This window comes from Ictidomys tridecemlineatus, chromosome 4 (genome assembly GCF_052094955.1).
Source record: "Ictidomys tridecemlineatus isolate mIctTri1 chromosome 4, mIctTri1.hap1, whole genome shotgun sequence".
Taxonomy (NCBI): Eukaryota; Metazoa; Chordata; class Mammalia; order Rodentia; family Sciuridae; genus Ictidomys; species Ictidomys tridecemlineatus.
Window position 1 is genome coordinate 95,393,508 of NC_135480.1, and position 23,664 is coordinate 95,417,171.

The following is a 23,664-nucleotide window of genomic DNA, read 5'->3' on the forward strand; positions in this document are numbered from 1 at the left end:
CACAGAGTGACCAGAGAGAAAGAGGGTTATATTTTACACCATGCATTACAGATAGTAAGCATCAAAAGAAAAAAGCCTCTTGTCTCTTTGATATTTGCAAATATAGATTTTTTTTCAGAAAAACTATTCCACTTATAGAAAGTTTATCTCTATCACAATTTATTATACCATTCTGTTTGAGCTGTCTTTTTACCTAGGTATACCACACTTTGAAGTATAGAAGCATTAAGTTGTGAGCTAGGCTTTGAGCATTTCATAACAGGCTGTTATTTCTCTGAAGGATGGTACAAAAATTGGGAGATAAGCCAAGAGTAAAGAAAGTTCAAGTGACAACAGTCTTAATAAACAAGGGTGAACAGGGACCCAAAAAAAAGCGGGGGGTGGAATTTTGTTAGCTAGTATCCTTCCCTACATATTGAGATACTTTCTTAAGGAAAAAAAAAAAAAAGGTTTAAACTTGTATTTTCTTCCAAGGAACTCAAAACTAATGTTCAAAAAATATCAAAGCTGAACAATGCAGACAAAAACACTTCAGAATGATAAGCAGAGCACTGAACCTGTGCAAGATGTGGGGTAAAGCAAGCTGGCAGCAGAGTTTCTGCAGGGAGTGACTCACAATTCTCCCTTTTTGGAAAATGCCTCAATTCCTTTCAATCAAATGATCTAAAGGGTGTTTTGAAAGAGGCTTAAAGAAAGAATGATATTTACTGTTCAACAGATTGAATGAAGAGGAACGTTTTTATGGGTCTGATATTTAACAGGTATGTAGGAACTAAATTACAGCAAGTCATCCTCACAAATGTCAAATTGTACCACCAAGAGGGAAAAGCCACCAAAATTCCACAGAAATGATTAACAAGAGAATGAAGGCTCCAGAACAGTTCTGGCTGGCAGTCAACTCTAAGCAGTCATAAGACTCCATTGGAGCTTTACCCTCTATTGCTGCAAGGATGGGAAACAGCAAGCCTTCAAACAGCAGGCATTTGCCTTTACCTTCTGAAACTTCCTGTCCAGTGATCTGACTAATGTTGACAAAACACATAAACAAGGTTTAGGGTCCTGTCCTAAGCTGCAAAGTGACAGTCTTGAGTAGACCCACTGTTGATTTTGAGGGAAAAGTGATTCATTTAAGTGCCTCCCATACCTTCTCCAGGCCAATGAATTCCTCATAAGAGAGCACTTCTATTCAAACACCAGACAACAAAACTCACCCACATCAACATCTGGAAACTTGAAACATTACCAGAGGCAAAAATCAGTACCAAACGAATCACTTTTCTTTTCTGTGATGTTGTTTTACCTGTTGATCTTCGACCCTACAAAATGATGACTTTACAATTTTAGTCTATACCACTCCAAATTTCCTACACCAAGTATTCTTTACTTTATCAAAACATTCTTTCTTTCTTCAAAAGGGATCAAGCACAGTGCTCCTACATCAAACAGCTTGCTAGCATGCATATCACTCTGCCCTCTGAGCCCTCCAAGGCCAAAACCCTTCAAAGGTGCCACTTCCCCTCATTCCTTGGGTTGACTCTTACCTTCTACTACTCTGAACTCATGCTGCCTGTTTTTGTAAACTTATTCTCCTGTAGAATCTCAATGGCTAAATTCCAGGGTTTTGCTAAGGGTATTTTCAATTGAAAAAACACAGGCCTGGGAGTCAGACAATCCTGTGCTCTCATCTGATTCTACTTATTTAATTAAGTGCTGAGTTCTTCACCACTTCAACTTTGGTTTCCTCATCTGTGCATAATTTATGCCTATCTTTATCTCACAGAGTTTTTATGAGGGGAAGAAGACAATATGTGAAAATTTTCTGGCATATAATGTAACAGGCATTCAGTAAACAGAAGGCATTGTGATTGCTATCTGTGCAGAAGTACTCCTTTACTTTTCCCTGATTTCAAAACAAAGTAGTCAGCTCAGGTCTGGAATGTATCATTAATATATGCTATCTAGCCAAGAAAGGTAGAAAGTTCTCTTTGAAAACCAAGAACAATAGAGAAGGTAAATATTTATATTATTATAATCACAATGGAAAGAATAAAATCATATTGCTCATGACCAGTTTCTACCCAAAATTCAGTCAATGCTCTAAAATGTTGTGTTTAAAAATAATTCAGTATTCAATCTTTTTGCCTCAGCAGTTCCTATACTTTACGCTCCATTTGTCTAAAATGACCCCCACCCCAGCATCTACTAGGCAAACTCCTACTCTTCCTTCCAGGCTCAGCTCAATCACTACATCTTTCCTGATACCATCAGAAGAATTTGCTCTTATGATTCCCTGACTCTCTTCATCCCACTGTACACATAATACACTGTACTATAATTACTGTATGCCTGCAGCCTTATGAGACAGTCTATTGAAAGGCAATTTATTCACCGTTTCTTCAACTGAAGTCTATTCATACAAAAAGTATATGTAGGCTTTTTATGTTCCTATGTATCAGAAGCAGCACTAAAAAAATCTGTAAAACCCTATAAGCATAATGCATTTCCATTTTCAGATAAAGTGTGTGCCTACAATAGCTAATGAGGCACTTGGAGCAGGAAACCCTTATAAAATAGTCAAAATAATACAAAATGTGCCAAACATATACGTAAATGAAATAGAACTTCCAACACTGAAGATATACCATCTCACTGTTTGATAATTTTACATCATCAATGCACCTATAAAATAAGTCTTTGATATTTTCTGAATGGATTGACAATTATAAAGTATTTTTAAGTATTTTATATCTATTTTATTCCTGTTCGATATCAAGAAATCCCAAGCCAGAGAGGGGACATTTTAAAAAAAAGAAGAAGAAGAAGAAAGAAAGAAAGAAAGAGAGAGAGAGAGAGAGAGAGAGAAGAAAATCCCTAAGTTGCCCAGGCTGGCCTTGTACTTATGATCTGCCTGCCTCAGCCTCCTCAATAGCTGGCATTATAGGCACATGCCACTGAATCCAGCCTACACTCTTTAAAGAATGAAAATCAGACCAAAACAATCTGTCAATTCAAAGATGAGGTAAAAGCTCAAAAATTCTACTACTGAGGAATAATTCCCTTAAGGCTAGCTACTACAGCATTGTATCAGTCCTATTCATGGCTGGTCTGACTATTTCCACTATCCCAACAAAGCTTTTGCCACCACTAGAACAGTGACCAGTTATCTATATCCAAAACAGGAAAACCTGAACCAAAGCCATCTTAGGTACACCAAAGCAGAACAGAAGCTCCAAGGACTCTTTCCTAGTAAAACCTTAGCTGAAATGAATAACAAATGCTAATGTCCAAAGAAGAACAGGACACTACTCTATTGGATCCCCAAACTTACCACAGCACCCTGACCAACCCATAGTTAAACTAGAAGTATAAACGTAAAATCAGAATGTATTCTTTCTTCCTTACTTCCCTACCAACATTATTATTTCTAGACTTATAAGCTTTACCAATCTAGAGGGCTACAAAAAATGTCACCTTAATGTACTCTAACAAAGGTTTTATAAGTAAGCAATCAGAATATTATTCTATAATAACCCATTCATAATACTGGAGAAGCCAATTTTTCAAAATAAGTAGAAATTATTTCACCTATACAGAATGGATCTAGTTCCAATAGGGTACATGTAAACAATTTTTATCAATGCCATCTGGGTTTTAAATCTTCTACTGTCTTATAGATTCAAATAAAATCTTATAAACTAAAACAAGGAACAATTAAAAACATGCAAACTTTCCCTAGTTGAAGGGAGACATCTAGAGGCAAGAGCTTAGAATTAGAGGCCTTTCTCAGATCCTTGAGGACCTTGGAACCATAAAGGAGCCTTTGAAAGTTCTTTCACTTAGCAATTTTTCTTTATGTGATTTGTGAATACAGTTCACCAAACAAAGCACTCCTTATTGTGACCTATTACTTGCTAGCTAAAATGAAAATATTTCCAAAATACCAGAGCTCAAGTAAATCTCACTTGAAGCTTCTCGTGCAATCTATTGGATCTATTTATACCGTGGCTCAGGCAAATGAGGGACATGGCTAGCAACAAGACTTCAATTTATAAGAGGCAAACAAGGTGACAATATTGACCAGCTTCATAGCATAAGCAAGACATTCACATATTCAGAACACTCTATAGATTAAAAGATTAAAGTAGAAGAAATTATACTTATTCTAATGAAAAATCTGCTTCTCTCATAAAATGTCTCCCTCCATGGCCAATCTGATCAGAAAAATCTCCAGCTCAAACCTATGTAGCTATAACTCATATGCCTTCAGGGGTCAAAACAAAACCTTGGCTCAACAACTGGTGAGAAAGGCAGGAAAGGAGGAGTGAAGATGGGAGTACACTGGAGGAAGCAGTCCAGTTTAAAGGCATTCAATTTTCTCTTAACCCTAAATGACCAAATTACCTACCATCTCTTGATGACCCCATTCCCATTTGTTACACTTTGTTTACAGATTTTCCAAATGTTCTCTCCTAATATCTGGTATTGAAGTGATGTAAATTAAAAAAAAAAAAGTAATATAAAGTATCTGTGTGTGCAGAAAATGTCTAGAGGTATATACTTCCAAGTGTCAACAGTAGCCACATGGAAATGATGGGATGATGTTATTATTTTCTTTTTGTTACCACATTAATTTTCTGAAAAAGGGGAAAAAGACAGAGTAGAGGCTGAACTCATTGGTAGAGAGCCTGCCTAACAAGGGCCTGGATTCAATCCTCAACATCAGAAACAACAATAAAAAAGTAGCATCAAAAGCTATGGACGTTCAATAGTTCTCAAAACTCTACCTCTGGAAATTGGGAGTAACATAACAAGACAGAGGACCAATATCTGAATATCACATTTTTCAAGAAGTATTTAAGTGGCTACATAACATCACTGTGCTACATTCAAATGGTTTTTTGTTTGTTTTTTTTGCAGTACTAGGAATTGAACCCTTTCTTTCATTTTTTATTTTGAGAGAAGGTATTGCTAAGTTTCCCGGCTGGCCTTGAACTTCTGATCCTCCTGCATTATCCTTCCGAGTAGTGGGGATTATAGGCATGTGTCACCAAACCAGTCAAATAAACCAGTCTTTAAATTTAAAGCAGGAAAAGATCACCAGCAAAGAAATGCTATATTTAATGAAATGAGATAACTGAATTAAAATTTTGAAGTTTAGGTAAGTGAAGCTATTTTCTACTCTTCCCCAAATTTCATAAAGCCTTACCATAGAGATCAGGTCCATGAGAAGTGAAGACATTATACAAAACAATGTTGAGCGGTGCAATGACCAATTTCCCATAATAGTAGCTGTCAATGACCACCACAGGCACCTAAAACAGAACAGAAAACAGAAAGTACAGGAATTATGGAGTTTTACTCTAGGAATATTCTCAAAATGCTGAGAATGAAAAACAAAATCACCTCCTAATGTTTCCTTTTCCACATCAGAAGTTATTTTCATTATGATATGAGAACAAAACGAGAAAAAAGAAAACTCACCAGAAAGAGAATTAGGGCCACCAGTGACCAATGAAAGAAACTTTTCCACCTGTGTTTCATGACCAGCAAATCAAAGGCAATGGGTAAACTATTCAACAGAGAAACAAAATAGGAAGTTATGTAAAATACTTAACAGGCCATATTCACACGTATCTATGCCAGGTTGAGAATAAAATGTCTCTATCAGTGACAAAGAGGGAAGAAAACCAGTATGTGAGAGTATATCTTCTGAAAAACATATGATCTTTTCATAGGGACCTAGAGATCAATGTGTCCCATACATACACAAATCTAAATACTGAGTTGCTGAACAAACTCCATTTTATACATATTTCTGTATAATGGACATTTAAAAGATATTAATTATAGAGTCTGGGGTTGTGGCTCAATGGTAGAGCACTTGCCTAGCATATGTAAGATACTAGGTTCAATTCTCAGCACCACATTAAAAAAAAGGCAATCAACAACTAAAAAAAATATAATATATAAAAAAAGATATTAATTATAAGCAACTGGACCCTATTATCCTTCACCAATCCCAGCAAATAAATACTGATCTTTCTCTTATAAGATTTAGTAGGCTTTTAGCAATATAATATCACAAACTCTGACTTCATTTCTGATATATCCTCTTCCAACACCATTAACTCTTCTTCCTTTACATTCCTTCAGAACTTATAGATAGCAGAACTTATAGAAAATAGCCTAAGATACAATCTTAAAGATACAATAATTTTAGGATGATACAAAGAATAGATCATATTGGAGGTAGGGAAACCAGACTTTTAAAAGGAAATGAAGAAAATTTTAAATGACCAATCCTCTTAGTAATTTCCTGTTTAAAAATTTATGCCATAATGAAATTCCACCAAGTATACAAAGATGTATGTACAAAATTCATTGAAGGATTGGGCATGTAGCTCAGTGGTAGAGTACCTGCTTAGCATGTGCAAGGCCCTGGATTCAATTCCCAGTACCACACACACACACACAAAAAAAATGTTCACTGAAACATTATGTTCAGTAGCAAAAACTACCAATAAGGCATGGTTAAATAAATTATAGTATAGTCAGTTGTATAATAGAACATTATGCAACTGATAGAGAATGACATAAATCTGTGCTCAAGAAAAGATAAATAGCCAGGCACAATGGTGTACAAGGCCCTAAATAACATAGCAAGACATCGTTTCAAAAAATAAAAATAAAAAAGGCTGGAGATATAGCTCAGTGGTTAAATACCCCTGGGTTCAATCCCCAGTACCAAAAAAATAAAAGGTATTGTATGTACAGAATAATTCTATTTATTTCAAAATGTGGGTAAGTATGTGTGTGTATGTGTGTGTGTGTATGTGTGTGTGTGTATGCCTATGCATTTATAGACACAAGGATAATTTCTGGAAAGACATACAAAAATTATTAGCAGTGACTGTCACTGAGGACTGGCTAGAAGAGAAAAGAATTAGGAATTCCTTTTAAATCATACAACCTTTTTTTTTTTCAGTGCTGAATATTGAATCCAGGGCCTTTTGCATGCTAGGCAAATGCCTAGCTACCGCCCACTTTCTGGTACTTTTTTTTTTTAAGAAATACTACTTTTATAATAACCTTAATATCAAACTAAATTTTTTTTAATTATTAGTACAGTCAATAAGTTAAAGCAGCACAAATTAGAATAAAAGATATGAGAACAAAGAGTACAGGAAAAGAATGAGAGATACAATTGAACTTGGAAAAAATAAAGCTGGAGTTCAACACAATTGTGCACATCTGTAATCCCAGCAGCTCTTGAAGCTGAGGCAGAAGGGTTGTGAGTTCAAACCCAGCCTCAGCAAAAACAAGGCACTAAGCAACTCAGTGAGATCCTGTCTCTAAATAAAATACAAAATAGGGCTGGGGATGTGGCTCAGGGGTCGAGTGCCCCCGATTTCAATCCCCTGTACCAACCCACCGTCTTCTGCCAAGAACAAAAAACAATACTGGGACAAGGGAAAAGGGACTGAAGCAAATTCAGATTTCAAGCCTCGATGAAGAAGAAAATGTATAGCATAGTATGATGCAGTGTGGGGGGGAAAATATCAGTTAAACAATCAGAAAGGCCTCGATTCAAAAGCAAACATAATCTTAAATATGAATTACTCAAACTTTTGGACTCTATTTTTTCAATTATAAAGCACTAATGATCTCCTGCAGAGCTGTTGTCAGGTTCTGGAATAAAGTTTACAAAGGGTTTAGCAGTGCCTCAGATACAGCAGATGCTTAACAGCCATTACTCTTATTAGAATTAATCATAATAATAAGCATTAAGAAAAACATGCTTTTGGGTTGGGGTTGTAGCTCAGTGGTGCAGTGCTTCCTAGCATATATGAGGCAATGGGTTCAATCCTCAGCACCACATATAAATAAATAAAAGTATTATGTCCATCTACAATTTAAAATATATTTTAAAAAAGTAAATAAAAACATGCTATTGCTTCCCAGAATCTTCATAGGTACAATCGATTCCTATAACTTTAGGTGATACCTAGATAATATGGAGTTAATTCAACATATGCCCAGGAATATATGAGAGGAACTATGTTAGTATCTTACCCAAGAGCCGCACTGAATGGCCAGCCTAAGATAGCTCCAGCTGCTACTCCCAGTACAGCAATGGCAGTCTTGTCCATATACCATCCAGTCATGGCTATCAACGTGGTATACATACAGAAGCTACTAGGAAGGAATGCTATAAGAGTAAAGAAATGAAAGGAGGGAAGGGCACAAGAGTCTAAGATTAGGTATCAATTATTAAAAATTAACTTACGCTGAAAAATGTCAATAATTAGCAACATATTTTGGGCAATACAATACAAGAAATAGCCGGTAAAGGGACCCTCCTTTAAAAAGAATGTTCAATGATTTTCTTATTTTCTCACTCTTTTTAGGTATCAACACATGGCCCTAATTATAGACTAACCTCATCATTTTTCTCCTAGCCTGTTCCTCAAATCTAAAACTTATAAATTCCAGTTTTCCCCAGGAATTACTCCAGGTTATATTTCCAGGTTATATTTAAAAGTCTTATAGCCATAGCTGACAATTTATTTCTGAAAAAAGTTATCTTTTAATAGTTTCCTGAGACTGTCCTAGTTCCTAACCTGTACCTTACAGGAATTCTAAGAAGTCTGACTCAAGAACCAGACATTGGATGGCAGCACTTATTTTATTTTTCATACCAAGGATTTAACTCAGGGGCACTTAAAAACTGAGCCACATCATCAGCCTTTTTTTTTTTTTTTTTCCTTGAGATAGGGTTTCACTAAGTTGCTTAGGGCCTTACTAAGTTGCTGAGGCTGCCTCTGAACTTTCGATTCTCCTGTTTCAGCCTCCCAAGTCACTGGGTTATAGGCGTGCTTGTTCTACCATGCCAGTTCAGCAGCACCACTTTGCATCCTGCATCCACTGACATAAACAATCTGGTCTTTGGATAGTCTCCTAATTATTTACATGTACTTTGTTGTGGTATACAGCAGAGGAATGAGCATATTCAGGGCTTCTGCAACAATAATCAAAGTATTTCTAAAAACTCTGAACAAAAATGTAGATCTGAATAGGTATAAGAGTGCATGCCTGTAATTCCAGCTACTTGGGAGGCTGAGACAAGAGGTTAACAAATTCAAGGGCAGCCTCATCAATTATGAGAGACCCTGTCTCAAAATTAAAAAGGAGTGGGGGCAGCATTTTAGATGTAAGTCACTGGTGGAGAACTTGCCTACCATGTACAAGGCCCTTGGCTCATACCTAGTACTGGGGGAAAAAATTCAAATCTGAACCTCCTGTTGCAAAAGATCTGATCGTACAGCAAGCACTAGAGAAGAAAAATCAATTGATTTTAAGAACTACAAAAAAGAAGCGGTGAGATTTAAGAAACTCAGAACAGGGTTCAGAGGCTTTGTATCAAAGCTTCCTTTAACTAATATGTGCCTCAACTGATTGTACAAAATTAAAGATATTCCCAGAAATCTCCCACACATAAAACTCAATTTTTAACAAGCTGAAACAAGAAATGTTAAGACTTTAGCAGACAAATGCAAACCTCTGTCCCCCGGACCCCAGGCATGTGATGCACTCATTCTGTTAAGGTCTGGATTAAACAACACAATTGATAAGTTATTGATTATAAATCAAGAAATATGGATTAGTAAAATAGTAAGGACAGCCACAGTGACTTCATCTTTGTTTTTAAGAATTATTAAAAATTTGAGGCTGGAGTTGTGGCTCAGTGGCAGAGCACTTGCCTACATGTAGGGGGCACTTGCCTACATGTAGGGTTCGATCCTCAGCACCACATAAATGTCAAATGAAGATATTGTGTCCACCTAAAACTAAGAAATAAACATTAAAAAAAAACTCAATTTTTAGAGTGGCAAGGTAACTAAAAAAAAAAAATGAGGTACAACGTTCAAAAATAAATGCTACATAATATGATGTCATCCAATGCTATCAATTCCACCTACTGAGGTAGAGGACAAAAGTACAGAGGTATCCATGGTCTCTGCCAGCTTCCAGGATAAAGCATCAACAAATTTATGACAATGGATCTCAAAATTATTCCAGGGTAGAACCCTGAGCTTTCCAAAAAGCAACATTAATTTCAATATATTCAGTGGAAAAGTAAACATGTAATTTGTGCCAGATACTATTTTTTGTGTATACTATATTTTGTATATAGTTAGTATGCACATTAGATTCTAGATTATACAAGCAGAAACTAAAATTGAGACAATGACACCTAGTAACTTAATTTTCTAGTAACTTAATTTTTCTAGAGAACTAGTAATTGACAGTATACCTTTTTAGCAGGCTGTATTGGTTCAGTACACAAAACACAGATGCTCAATGGCAGCACAGTTTGAAAGGTTTTATTCTAAATTCCAAGAAGCTAACTTCAAAATCAAAATAAATAAAAAAATAGAAGACTGCACATTTCAAATAATGGGCAGAAAACAAAATAATCAAGAAAAGAATTTTTAGGCCCAAAGAATAACTTTTTAAAATTTTTTTTTAATATTTTTTATTTAGTTGTAGTTGGACACAATACCTTTATTTCACTTGTTTATTTTTATGTGGGGCTGAGAATCGAACCCAGGATCTCGCATGTACGAGGTGAGTGCTCTACCGCTAAGCCACAACCCCAGCCCTTTTTAATTGGTGACAGACCTTTATTCTATTTATTTGTATGTGGTGCTGAGAATGGAACCTCGTGCCTCACACATACCAGGTAAGTGTGCTACTGCTGAGCCACAGCCCCAGCATTCCCAAAGAAAAATCATTTCCCTTCCCATCGTGGCCAAGAAAGGAAGTGGGTGGTTGATACAAGAATGTAATAAAAAGCACCCTGGTGAGTTTCAGTTATGAATTTTGACATCTAGTAAGTTCTTTTCACCTTGCTAAGTTTCAGTGCCTTCACCTGCAAAAATGAGAAAATGTTTCTCTTATTTATAGCACGGGATTGTTGTAAAGTTAATCAAGATAATGTAGATAAGAGTGCTCTGCAAATTACTGACATTTTATACAAATATAACATATGTCTGGACAAGTTCTTCCTTGCAATGCAACTGCAAATCATGGAAGAAACTGCTATCCCTCACCTGTACTTTTACTTACCAGATGATGAACAAAACATGCCAGTGCTGAGCACCAAGAAGGCTAGCATCATTCGACTCACATGGAGCCCAAACTTTTTGCACACAGCCCTAAAAGGCAAAGACTATTAGTATCACAGATATTAGACACAGACATTTTAAATCAAAGAATATGTTATCAGAGATAATACTGAAAATTTAAAGTCAAATATAGAACTGATAAGTTTGCTAGCATTTTCATGTGCATCTTACTCCTGACATAGGAGTGAAGTTCCCTATCCAAGAGGAAATACATACTTTACATGCTAAAATTATGTGCCAGGCAAGCACTCTACCACTGAGCCACAACCACCACCCCAGGTCTCTTTTTTTTTTTAACTCCACAAATTAAACATTTTTAGATATTATTATTGCTTTGTTTGTTCAGATACACTTATGTGATAGCCTTTTCCTTGCTCAGATTCCTTATTTTGTCTCGGAGCTTCCTTCTGAAATCATTTTGTTTCTTTACAAGTACATCATTTAGAAATTCCTTGAATGAGAATCTGTTAAATGGTAAATTCTCTGGGTTTTGGTTAGTTGGATTCTTTTTTTTTTTTTTATTCCTCTTCTGAAAAATCTTCCTTTATTTAGCTCGATTGTGAGATGATTTGACTGAATATACAATTTTAGAATGACAGCCATTTTCTCTCAACATTTTGAAGACACTTTTTTTTGTCTAATATTTTTTCTAGTATTCCTTTATAGATATTCCAGTAGTTCTCTGTCAACTTTTAACATCTTTTTCTTTGTCCATGGGGTTTTACATAGTTTCACTGATTTCTTTTCATGAATATAGTTTGGGATATATAAGATTTACTAAATCTAGAGATTATCACTTTTTCCCACCAATTCTAGAAAATTCTCAGCTACTATTTCCTGAATATTGCCTTTCCTCATTTTCTGTATCATTTCCTAAATTCAGATGAGATCTATATCAAATCTTTCAACTCTACCTTACATACTTTTTAGCCTCTTACATATTCCTATATTTCTTCTTTTTCTTCTTTTGGTCTATCAGTATTGTATTCTTAATAATTCCCTCAAATCAGTCTTCCAGTTTACTAGTTTACTTGTTAGCAGTATCCAAAAAATGCTGTTAAAATTACCTGCTGAGTTTTAAATATCTATAATATATAAGTATTATGAATATTATATCAATATTGCTTATTATATAACATTATGTAAAATTAATAATATGAATATAATTATATTGTCATTTCTACAAGTTCTGGTTCTTTTTTCAAATTTACCTGGTCCTTTTTGTAGTCTCTTTTCTCTTGTTCATTTTTTCAGTTCCCTTTTTTGTTTCTTTAAACATACTAAATATACTTATTTTACATTCATATTTTAATGATTCCTAATAAGTAAAGTTTTACAGTTTAGCTAACTGTTATTTCTTTACTATTTATTTGTTAATTTGTTCTAATTATACTGACAGCAGAATGCATTTTGGCACATTATACACAAAAGAAGCACAACTTCTCATTCCTCTGGCTGTATTCGGTGTAGAGTCACACAGTTAGTCATACATGTATATAGGGTAATAATGTCCTTCTCATTTCACCTTCCTTCCTACCTCAACACCCTCTCCTCTCCTCTCACTCCCCTCTGCCCAATCCAAAGTTCCTCCATTCTGCCTACCCACTCCCCTCACCATTACGGATCAGCACCAATTATCAGAGAAAACATTCAGCCTTTGGCTTTTTGGGATTGCCTTATTTAACTTAGCATGATCGCTTCTAATTCCATCCATTATGCCATCATTTCACTGTTGTTTGTGGCTGAGTAATATTCCATTGTGTATATATACCACACTTTCTTTATCCATTCATCTGTTGAAGGGCACCTAGGTTGGTTCCATAGTCTAGCTATTATGAATTGAGGTGCTATAAACACTAATATGGCTGCATCACTGTAGTATGCTGATTTTAAGTCCTCTAGGTATAAACCAAGGAGTGGGGTAGCTGGGTCAAATCGTGGTTCCATTCCAAGTTTTCTGAGGAATCTCCATACTGCTTTCCCAAGTGTTTGCACCAATTTGCAGTCCCACCAGCAATGCATGAGTGTACCTTTGTCCCCACATTCTCATGAACACTTATCGTTGATTTTACTCTTTAGTGTTGCCGTTCTAACTGGAGTGAGATGGAATCTTACAGTAGTTTTGATTTGCATTTCTCTAATTGTTAGAGAAGATGAACATTTTTAATGTTTGTTAATTGACTGTATTTCTTCTTCTGTGAAATCTGTTCAATTCCTTAGCCCATTTATTGATTGGGTTATTTGGTTTTGGGGTGTTAAGTATTTTGAGTTCTTTATATATCCAGAGATTAGTGTTCTATCTTAGGTTCGAGTGGTAAAGATTTTCTCTCATTCTCTAGTTTATCTCTTCACATTCTTGATTGTTTCCTTTACTGAGAAGAAGCTTTTCAGTTTGAATCCATCCCATCTATTGATTCTTGATTTTACTTCTTGCATTTTAGGAGTCTTGTTAGGGAAGTCAAGTCTTAAGGCAACATGATGAAGATTTAGGCCTACTTTTTCTTCTATTAAGTTATAGGGTCTTGGGCTGGGGATGTGGCTCAAGTGGTAGCACGCTCGCCTGGCATGCGTGTGGCCCAGGTTCAAGCCTCAGCACCACATACAAACAAAGATGTTGTGTCCACCAAAAAAAAAAAAAAACTAAAAAATAAATATTAAAAATTCTCTCTCTCTCTCTCCCCCCCACCTCTACCTCACTCTCTTAAAAAAAATAAATAAAAAATAAAAATAAAAAAGTTATAGGGTCTCTGTTCTAGTGCTTAAATCTTTGATCCACTTTGAGTTAATTTTTGTGCAGGGTGAGAGGGAGGTTTAATTTCATTTTGCTACATATGAATTTCTAGTTTTCCCAGCACCATTTGTTGAATAGGCTATCTTTTCTTCATATTTTTGAAGAATATTTTTGGTGCCTTGCTCTAGTATGAGATAACCATATTTATGTGGGTTTACCTCTGTCTTCTATTCTGTACCATTGGTCTTCATGTCTGTTTTGGTGCCAATACCATGACATTTGTGTTATTATTGCTCTGTAGTATAGTTTAAGTTCTGGTATTGTGATGTCTCCTGCTTCACTCTTCTTGCTAAGCACTGCTTTGGCTATTCTGGGTCTCTAATTTTTCCAAAAAACTTCATGATTGCTTTTTCTAGTTCTATGAAGAAAGTCATTGGGATTATTATTTCTGCTAGCTCTAATTCACAATGTCTTACTCCTGACTTTGTGATTGCCCTATTTTGTGACTTACATTTATTATAATTTCTTGTTCACTAGGATCTTATATCTGGTAATTCTTTGACATCTGGGTTAAAGATCCAGTTATCAACAGAAATTTTTATAAGATGCCTAGGGAAACTACAATTTAAAGCAAATCTTCAACTTTGGGTTTAGGGAACTACTTGGGTAATTTGAACTCATGCCCCAAACCATCTGAAGACCAACTTATGGTTACAGTTCTTAAAATCAACACTGACTTTGTTTTTTCCTCTATTCCACTGAAAGTCAAGACAAAAGGGTTTATTTTAAATCTGACATATTTAGCTGTAGGAAGATTTTTAATAATGATCATTAAGTTCAAATACCTTTGATACATCAAAGCATTACTAAAATGTTTGTTATATGCCATGTAAAAAAAGTGACTGATTATTCTTGTTTTTATTTATTTATTTATTTATTTAGGTACCAGGGATTGAACTCAAGGGCACTTGACCACTGAGCCACATCCCTAGCCCTATTTTGTATTTTATTTAGAGACAGGGTTTCACTGAGTCTCGCCATTGCTGAGGCTGACTTTGAACCCTCAATCCTCCTGTCTCAGGCTTCAGAGCCACCGGGATTACAGGCATGCACCACCGCACCCGGCATGGGAACTATTCTTGTTACTGGAACATTTAAATGCTTAATAATACCATTAACATTCAATCAATTGATAGTTACTTTATAAAAGTCAATATATTTTGTGCAAATAAGAGCAAAGAACCCTGCATTGGGAATAGTTTCTATCAGATATGCTCTAGGGGAGAGATAAATCATGATTCTGTAACTCAGAACCAAAAATAAAGCTCTATTAAATCCTACTAATGTGTTGAGAGCCACAGCCAAAGGGGCCCCAGCAAACTTCCAGCTGCCAGCAAGCTTCAGACTGCCCCAGCAACATCTAGCTGATTGGCTCCTCTGCGGTGATGTTCATTGGGCTGTTTCCCTGCCCTTCAGACTGCCAGCTGATGATTGGCTCACAGCTGCCCCAGCAACATCTAGCTGATTGGCTCCTCCACGGAGCTGCTCATTGGGTGACTTCTTTGGCTCTGCCCACGCAACCCAGCCAATCGGCCTCAAGAGGAGGAGGATTGTGGGAGGTTGAGAGGCTGGTGTGGGGGAGAGAGGCTTGTGGAAGCCGGTGGTGGCAGTTGGGCTCTGAGGGTTTTTCCCTGGAGCTGTTTTGTTTGGCGTTTGTAGTTCTAAAAATAAAGTTAGTTTCTTTTTGACAAGTGGCTCCTGATTTGTGCCAAGCCAGACTTCGGCACTAATGGATTAACAGAATTAAAATTAATAATATGAGGGCCTGGGGCTGGGATTGTGGCTCAGTGGTAGAGCGCTCACCTAGCACGGGCAGGACCCGGGTTCGTTCCTCAGCACCACATAAAAATAAAGGCATTGTATTGGGTCCATTTACACCTAAAAAAATAAATATTTAAAAAAAATAAATAATGATAATATGAGGGCTGGGAATATATCTCAGTGGTAAAATACTTGCCTAGCATATGCAAGGGTTTGGATTCAATCCCCAGTACCATAAAAAAAATTAACGATATGATATATGTACTTCTCCAAGATATATATATATATATATATATATATATATATATAAAATGAAATATATACATGTGTATACACACACAGAGAAAAGAAAATTATAATTAGAAATATTCCTCTTCAACTGTTTTTGCAAACAAGAAGTTGCACTTCAGAGCTAGAAGGAAAGTACATTCTATTTCTGATCATTACCTGGACTATCAGAGAAATGATCTATGCTATAATGAAATTTCTCCTAGAATTTTTTTTAGCAAAGCTTTTATACTCACTTGTAAAAGTAAAGTTCACAAATACAGCTCACAAAAGCCAGAAGACATCGCAAAAAGTAAAAGACAAGAATCTGAAAGAAACCCAGAAAAATAAAGCAGAAGTCACAGATAGGAAACAAAACTCATAAAGATGAAATCACTGTCATTTGTCATCATCAACAAACTGTTCTATCAACTGATACAAGTTTTTGAAAAGCCATATGCATAAAGAACCACACAAACTTTCATAAACCTAGACTCATGATACCTATTTCCAGCAGCAAGGGAAGCCATTCATGAAAATGTCAATTGCAATTAATTTAGTAAAAACTGTCTCAAAAACTTAAAAATGTCCAATTACAAGGATACAGTTAAATAAATTATGCTATGTTGATTTCATGAAATATTATATAGATATTAAAATTCATAATTATTATGACAGTAGACAATTTCTCGCAATATAATGCTCATTCACTCCACAAGCACTTCAGACAAAATATATTAAGTAATAACTACTCACAAATGACTAAGTGAAAATGTACAGTACAATATTATTATACATTAGAATTACGGATATGAAAACTATATGTATATGAAAAGACTGTGAAGAACTATAATAAATGGTAAGCATAGCTGTGGCAGCCTGATGGAATTTAAGTTAGTATTTTTCCTTCTACCTTCCAAACTTCTGTAATGTGGTTTTACTAATTTGTATTAAGGACATCAATTTTAAAAACAAAAATAACAGAAAAAGTAGTTATACTGAATAGCTTTTTATACTACAGAATACATATGTTGTGAGAGCACTGAATTCCTCAGAACATAAGCACTAAATACAAAGTATGATTAATACAAATACATATAAGTTGGAAATAATTTCCATGTTTGTTATTGAAACAAAATCTCAAAATGAGTCCAATAAAGTGATCCAAGTAATTCCAGGTTCATTAATACAATAAAATATACTATACAATGAATACTACTATAGATGCTATTAAGAACACAGATGTGGGGGCTGGGTTTGTAGCTCAGAAGTAGAGTGCTCGCCTAGCATGTGTGAGCTACTGGGTTCGATCCTCAGCACCACATAAAAATAAAATGAAGGTAGTGTGCCCATCTACAACTAAAAAATAAATGTTTAAAAAGAAAAATAAAATGAATACAGATGGGGCTAGACACAGTGGCATCCGTCTGTAATCCCAGCAGCTCAGGAGGCTGAAACAGGAGGATCACCAGTTCAAAGCCAGCCAGCCTCAGTGAAAGCGAGGTGCTAAACAACTCAGTGAGGCCCTGTCTCTAAATAAAATACAAAACAGGGCTGGGGATGTGGCTCAGTGGTTGAGTGCCCCTGAGTTCAATCTCCAGTACACACACACACACACACACACACACACACACACACACACACAAACACACACAAACACACTCAAGAATATAGATAGCCAGATGTGGTGGTGCATGCCTGTAATCCCAGTGACTCGGGAGCCTGAGGTAGGAGGATCACAAATTCAAGACCAGCCTCAGCCTGAGTGATTTAGCAAGGTCCAAAGCAAGTTAGGGAGACTCTGCCTCAATATAGAAAATAAAAAGGGCTGGGATGTAGCACAGTAGTTAAGAGCCCTGGGTGGGGGACTGGGAATGTGGCTCAAGGGGTAGCACGCTCACTTGGCATGCGTGGGGCGCTGGGTTCGATCCTCAGCACCACATAAAAATTTAAAAAATAAAGATGTTGTGTCCACTGAAAACTAAAAAAAATACAAATATTTTAAAAAATTCTCTCTCTCTCTCTCTCTCTCTCAAAAAAAAAAAAAAAAAAGATACTGGGTTCATTCCCTGATACCAAAAAACAAAACACCAACAATAAAATTTTAAATATATACATGTGTATACACGCACACACACATACATCTATATATACATATATAAAGAGATATACATAGATAATTTTTGGCAATTGTCTGTTTAAGGACTCCTAATGGGAGTGCAAATAAACATTTAGAAAGTTAAAGATTAACATGAACTTATATGAGAATTGTATTAAGAAGCAAGACAACAATGCTCCACCTCTACTAATATTCAACACAGTACCTAGTTGGTACAAACACACACACACACACACACACACACACACACACACAAATAAATAAATAAATAAATAAATAAATAAGATAAAAGGAATAGAATGGTGGAAATTAAATATACTCTTATAGTTTGGAAACAGTTTATCCAAACCATGTGGTGCTTCATGTGCTGGAAGCATGTCACTGTGCAGTGATGTTAAGAGTGAACTTTAAGATTCTGAAAGAAAAAAAAAAAAGAACAAACTTTAAGAGGGACCAAAGAAAACTAATTAGGCCATGGGACTCCACCCTGTTGAGAGCCACAGCCAAAGGGGCCCCAGCAAACTTCCAGCTGCCAGCAAACTTCCAGCTCCCAGCTGATGATTGACTCCCAGCGGCCCCAGCAACATCTAGCTGATTGGCTCCTCTGCAGAGCTGCTCATTGGGGGACTTCTTTGGCTCCGCCCATGCAACCCAGCCAATCGGCCTCAAGAGCAGGAGGATTGTGGGAGGTGGAGAGGCTGGTGTGGGGGTGAGAGGCTTGTGGGAAGCCGGTGGTGGCAGTTGGGCTCTGAGGGTTTTTTCCTGAGGAGCGGGTTTTGTTTGGCGTTTGTAGTTCTAAAAATAAAGTTAGTTTCTTTTGACAAGTGGCTCCTGAATTGTGCCCAGCCTGACTGCAGCACACCCTCATGAATGAATTAATGCTATCTCTTGGGAGTGGGTCCAGTCTCAGAGATTTAGTGGTTGGTGCTAGAAAATTCACTTTACCACATAGCAAAAAAAAAAAAATCTGGATCTTTCCTAATTTTTAAAAATTAAACTTCAAATGATTAGTCTTATAAGTGAAAGGTAAAATTATAAAGAGAACACATATAAATATCTCCCTAACCCACCAAGCTTGAGAAAAAAACTGACTCAAGACTATATCAAAGTTAAGAATTTCTGTTCACTAAGACCATGAAGTTAATGACATATGACACTCCAAGAGAAAGATGTCCAATATCTAAAACCCAATCAGGGAAAAAAAAAAAAAAGAGCAAAAACCCAATAGAAAAATAAGCAAAGGACATGAACAGGTAATTCACAGGAAAGGAAATAAGAAGACTAACAAATATATGTAGAAACGTTCTACCTCATCAGTATCAGAGTAATGGAATCAAAATGAGAAGCATCTCACTTTCACAAGAAAGTAAAAAATATCAAACACTTAAGTGAAGTGACAAAGCTAGAACCTCAATTTTGTGCAGCCATATGGATAGCAATCTGGCAGGACTCAGAGGTAAGTAAGCCTAAGGATCCATGTGTGGCATTCCCTCCTGAGCGCACACTTCAGAGAAATTCATACACAGATCCAGAAGGAGATGATACAAAGGTGTTCTTGTTTGAAGTAGCAAGAAGTTGGAAAGGTAGCCATCACTACAGGTGTGAATTATTACCATACTCTCCCAGCAACAACCATCTTTTTCTACTCCTCAGCATTATTATATTGGGGCAGGGACTCTCTGAACTACAATTCCCTTTGGCAGATGGTTCTCTTTTGGTTCCATTGACAGAACTAACAGGAAGAAGGAAATTGCTGTTCACATCAATGATATAAGAGGGTAATTGAGGACTGGAGTTGTAGCTCAGTGGTAGAACACTTGTCTAGCAAGTGTGAGGCATTGATTGGGTTCAATCCTCAGCACCACCTAAAAATAAAGGTATTGTGTCCATCTATTAAAAAAAAAAGAGGATAATTGATATAAGATAAAAACTATGTCAAACATGTCAATTTAAAGTGGATATACAAATGGAAATAAAAAATGCCAAACACGGCATATTTTTAGTTCTCTACTAAGTCTTTCATCCTATATTTTCTCTCCTCTGACAAACTGAAAAACAGAAATGAGATACTAGGTAGAGGAGGGAGGGAGGGACAGTGTTCTGTCATTCTGTCACTTTTCACCAGTGCTACCTTTCTGATCATTTTTTTTCTTTTTCTTTTCGGTACCAGGTATTGAACCTTTTAATGCTCTATAAATGTGGAGGAAAAAAAATATTCAAATCCTTGATAGATCCTTATATAATCTGGCCTCTTCCTACCTCCTCAGTCTCATCTAATCCACTCAACCCCTCTCTATCTCTTCCAAGACTCAAACCTATTTATTCAAGAAGACCATGTTGCTTCTTTCCAGGCTAAAGGTCTTGGTCTACAAGGCTCTCTTCCCAACTTCTTCAGTTCTCTAATTAGAGACTTCTGCTTTAAGGAAGATGAGCCTTTTCCCTATTCCTCTTGCTAAGTAAATAAAAAAAACTCTGGATAAAATATTAAAAATGCACTCAAGAATATTCTAAAGATATAGAAAACACTCCAATCAAGGCTTGTCTCTCTAGCCTCAATACTGGCATAGAAGAGACACAGGAAACAATCAGTGAACTGGAAGACAGAAGAACAGAAATATTCAATGTGGATAACAGAGAAAACAGATTAGGGGAAAAATAAAGATCAGAACTTCAGGGACCTGTAGGACTAATAACAAAAAATTCTTGTCATTGAAATTCCGAAAGGAGAGGAGAAACTGAACAGGACTAAAAAAGTACTCAAGAAGTTCCCAAATTTGGCAAAAGGCATAAACTTAAAGATACAACAATCTGAGCAAACTCAAAAAACTCCACATCAAGACCTTACCTGAAAACTAATCAGGTAAGGTCCCAGTTAAATCAATTATTCTTCAGCACTCAACTTAAATCAGTACTTCCTAATGCTATCCTACTGCACCTTGTATGCACCTTGGATGTACTGTCTTCCCCTGTAAAACCTACTGCCACTTAGAATGACTTGTTCAGTGTTCATCTTTCCCACTGAACAATAAGTTCCATGAAGCAAGAACTTACTTGGTCATTGTTATAGCCATGTCACAATGTCTTAGTAAATAAAAGCTATTCCATTAATATTTGTTGAATGAGGTATTATAAATATTTTTTTTTCCAAAAGAAGCCTCCTCTTGGCTGGGTGTGGCAGTGCCCACCTGTAGTTCTAGCTACTGCAGAGGCTGAAGTGGGAAAATCATGCAAGCCCAGATGTTTAAGACCAGCCTAGGCAATGTAACAAAATCCTGTCTGGAAAGAAGAAAGGAAAGGACAAAAGGTCCCCTCTTAACTATCAATCAGCTTTGTTTCTTCTTCAAACTGTTGCAGAGACTTACCTCTTAATCAGCTGTGATTGCTTTCAAGTCAGCCTGTCCTTACCTTATTAGTTTGTAGAATTCTTGCATGAAATGCAGCTGGCCAGGCATGAAGCAACAGGTAAGCATAGGAGCGAATGGCATACACTGGGGAATATTCCCAAGTTTGAAACCCCTTTCCGTAGATGAGGTAGTGTGTCTACAAGTACAAACAGATAGATTCAGGATTATATTGACCAAAAATCTCTCTTAAGAGGATACACATAAAGTTTCTGAGTAAAAATATTAAAGAGACAAAGGTACACCAAAAATGCAAAATTCTCAACATCTGAAACCAGTGGATCAGAATCAAAATGACTCAATATTTAAAATATTAAGAGCCAGGCATGGTGGTGCATGCCCATAATCCCAGCAACTTGGGAGGCTGAGGGAGGAGGATTCCAAGTTCAAAGCCAGCCTCAGCAACTTATCGAGGCCCTGAGCAACTTAGCAAGACCCTATCTCAAAATAAAAATTAAAATTAGAAAAAGGGTTGAGGATGTGGCTCAGTGGTAAAGAACCTCTGGGTTCAATCCCTGGTACCAAAAAAAAAAAATTAAAAATAAAAATAAAATATTATGATATAAATTCTACAAGATTGCTGCTTGATCAACACCAAAAGTTTAAATTTTACTCTTATTTTTTTTAATAGTCTTTAGGCAACATAGACAAATTCTAAATCTTTTTTTTAATTATTTTTTTGTAGCTGTAGATGGACAGAATGCCTTTTATTTTTATGCAGTACTAAGGAACCCAGAGCCTCACAAGTGCTAGACAAGTGCTGTGCCACTGAACTTCAGCCCAGCCCAAATTCTAAATCCTACACTTTCCTTACTATCCACACTAACCATCCTTTCTCCATTTTTTGATGCAAAATATGATCAGAAAATTTTACTTGTGAATTTTCTATAAAAAAGAAGCCACAGGTAATGCATAAATATGTAAATCAAAAAACAGCATTATTCAATGGATCGATGGACAAAGAAAATGTGGTAGCTATAAAAATGGATTTTTATGCAGCCAGAAAAAAATAAAATTCAATCATTTGCAGGAAAATGAATGGAACTGGAGAGCATCGTTTTAGGCAAAATAAGTCAAATCCAGAAGGTCAAGGGTCAATGTTTTTTGTCATGGAAGCTAGAGAGAACAAGGGGATAAAAAGGATCTTATGAAAATATAAGGGAGACCAACAGAATAGAGGAAGGGGACAGGATGTGAGGAGGGGAGGTAGAGGGAAGGTAAAGGGGAGGTAAAGGGGAGGAACTAGGAAGTAAAATTGACCAAATTATGTTAAGTTTATGGAAATCTCTATTATATATAATTATAATGAACCAATAAAATATTTGTGAAAAAGGGGGAAAAAAGAAACAGCATTGTAAGCATATTATTTAATAACAGTTTATTTTGGTACATCAGAAGAAATAACTAAAAAGATTGAAAGAAAGTGACTGCCTATAGGAAGTGGAACTTGGACATAAGAAGTAGAATAAGGAGCTGTTTTTCCTCCGAGTTTTGTAGTAATTGTTAACTATAAAAACAATGTCCAAGTATTATTTTAAGAAAACATTTATTATTTTTTTAATATTTATTTTATAGTTGTAGTTGGACACAATACCTTTATTTAACTCATTTATTTTTTATGTGATGCTGATGATCGAACCCAGAGTCCTGCATGAGACAAGTGCTCTACGGCTGAACCCCAACCCCAGCCCAAGAAAACATTTAAAAGATAATTACAAATCACACTTCTGAGTAAAACACTGAAATTTCCTCCATCTTCAATAGTAGATAAGTCAAGTTTTTAGGCTACAAGAGTGAAAAGCTATTGTTCTAGTTGTCATGCTTTTTTCTTGATTGTAATAAGAACCCAGCAGCAAAATCAGGAACAAAACCCAAAAACTAAAGGAATCACCTACTGGTTCCCAGTAGTTGAATGTTTCATCGCAGTCAGAGATGTTGCTCAGGAGAGCAGCGCATAACCTTGCTGAGAGCAGACACTTGAAAGCAGTAGATCCTTCAGGTGCCCAGACCTGTCCTGCTTTGTTTCCAGATAACCTGCTCAGAAGCAAACAACAAAACAAACAATAAAAAGCATGTGTCAGGAAGGACCTACTAACCAAAAGGACTAAAATTAGGACAAGAAAGGCAAGGGAGATC

General features: G+C 36.2%; 1 protein-coding gene across 9 annotated transcripts in view; it reads right to left on the minus strand.

Moving 5' to 3' along the window:
- The window catches only part of Alg9 (ALG9 alpha-1,2-mannosyltransferase), a 101,326-nt gene that overhangs the window by 76,661 nt on the left and 1,001 nt on the right, over positions 1-23,664 (minus strand). For 6 of the 9 annotated variants that reach the window (XM_040285193.2, XM_078046982.1, XM_040285195.2 and 3 more), the window contains exons 2-8: positions 23,424-23,562; positions 21,533-21,667; positions 16,266-16,336; positions 11,131-11,219; positions 8,074-8,209; positions 5,482-5,569; positions 5,207-5,312 (exon numbers count right to left, since the gene is read on the minus strand). In XM_040285193.2, the coding sequence (XP_040141127.2) occupies positions 5,207-5,312; positions 5,482-5,569; positions 8,074-8,209; positions 11,131-11,219; positions 16,266-16,336; positions 21,533-21,667; positions 23,424-23,562 (764 nt within the window). Of the gene's footprint in view, positions 1-5,206; positions 5,313-5,481; positions 5,570-8,073; positions 8,210-11,130; positions 11,220-15,783; positions 15,859-16,265; positions 16,337-21,532; positions 21,668-23,419; positions 23,563-23,664 lie in introns of those variants that run through there. The other 3 variants (XM_078046983.1, XM_078046984.1, XM_078046985.1) reach the window with 2 other exon arrangements.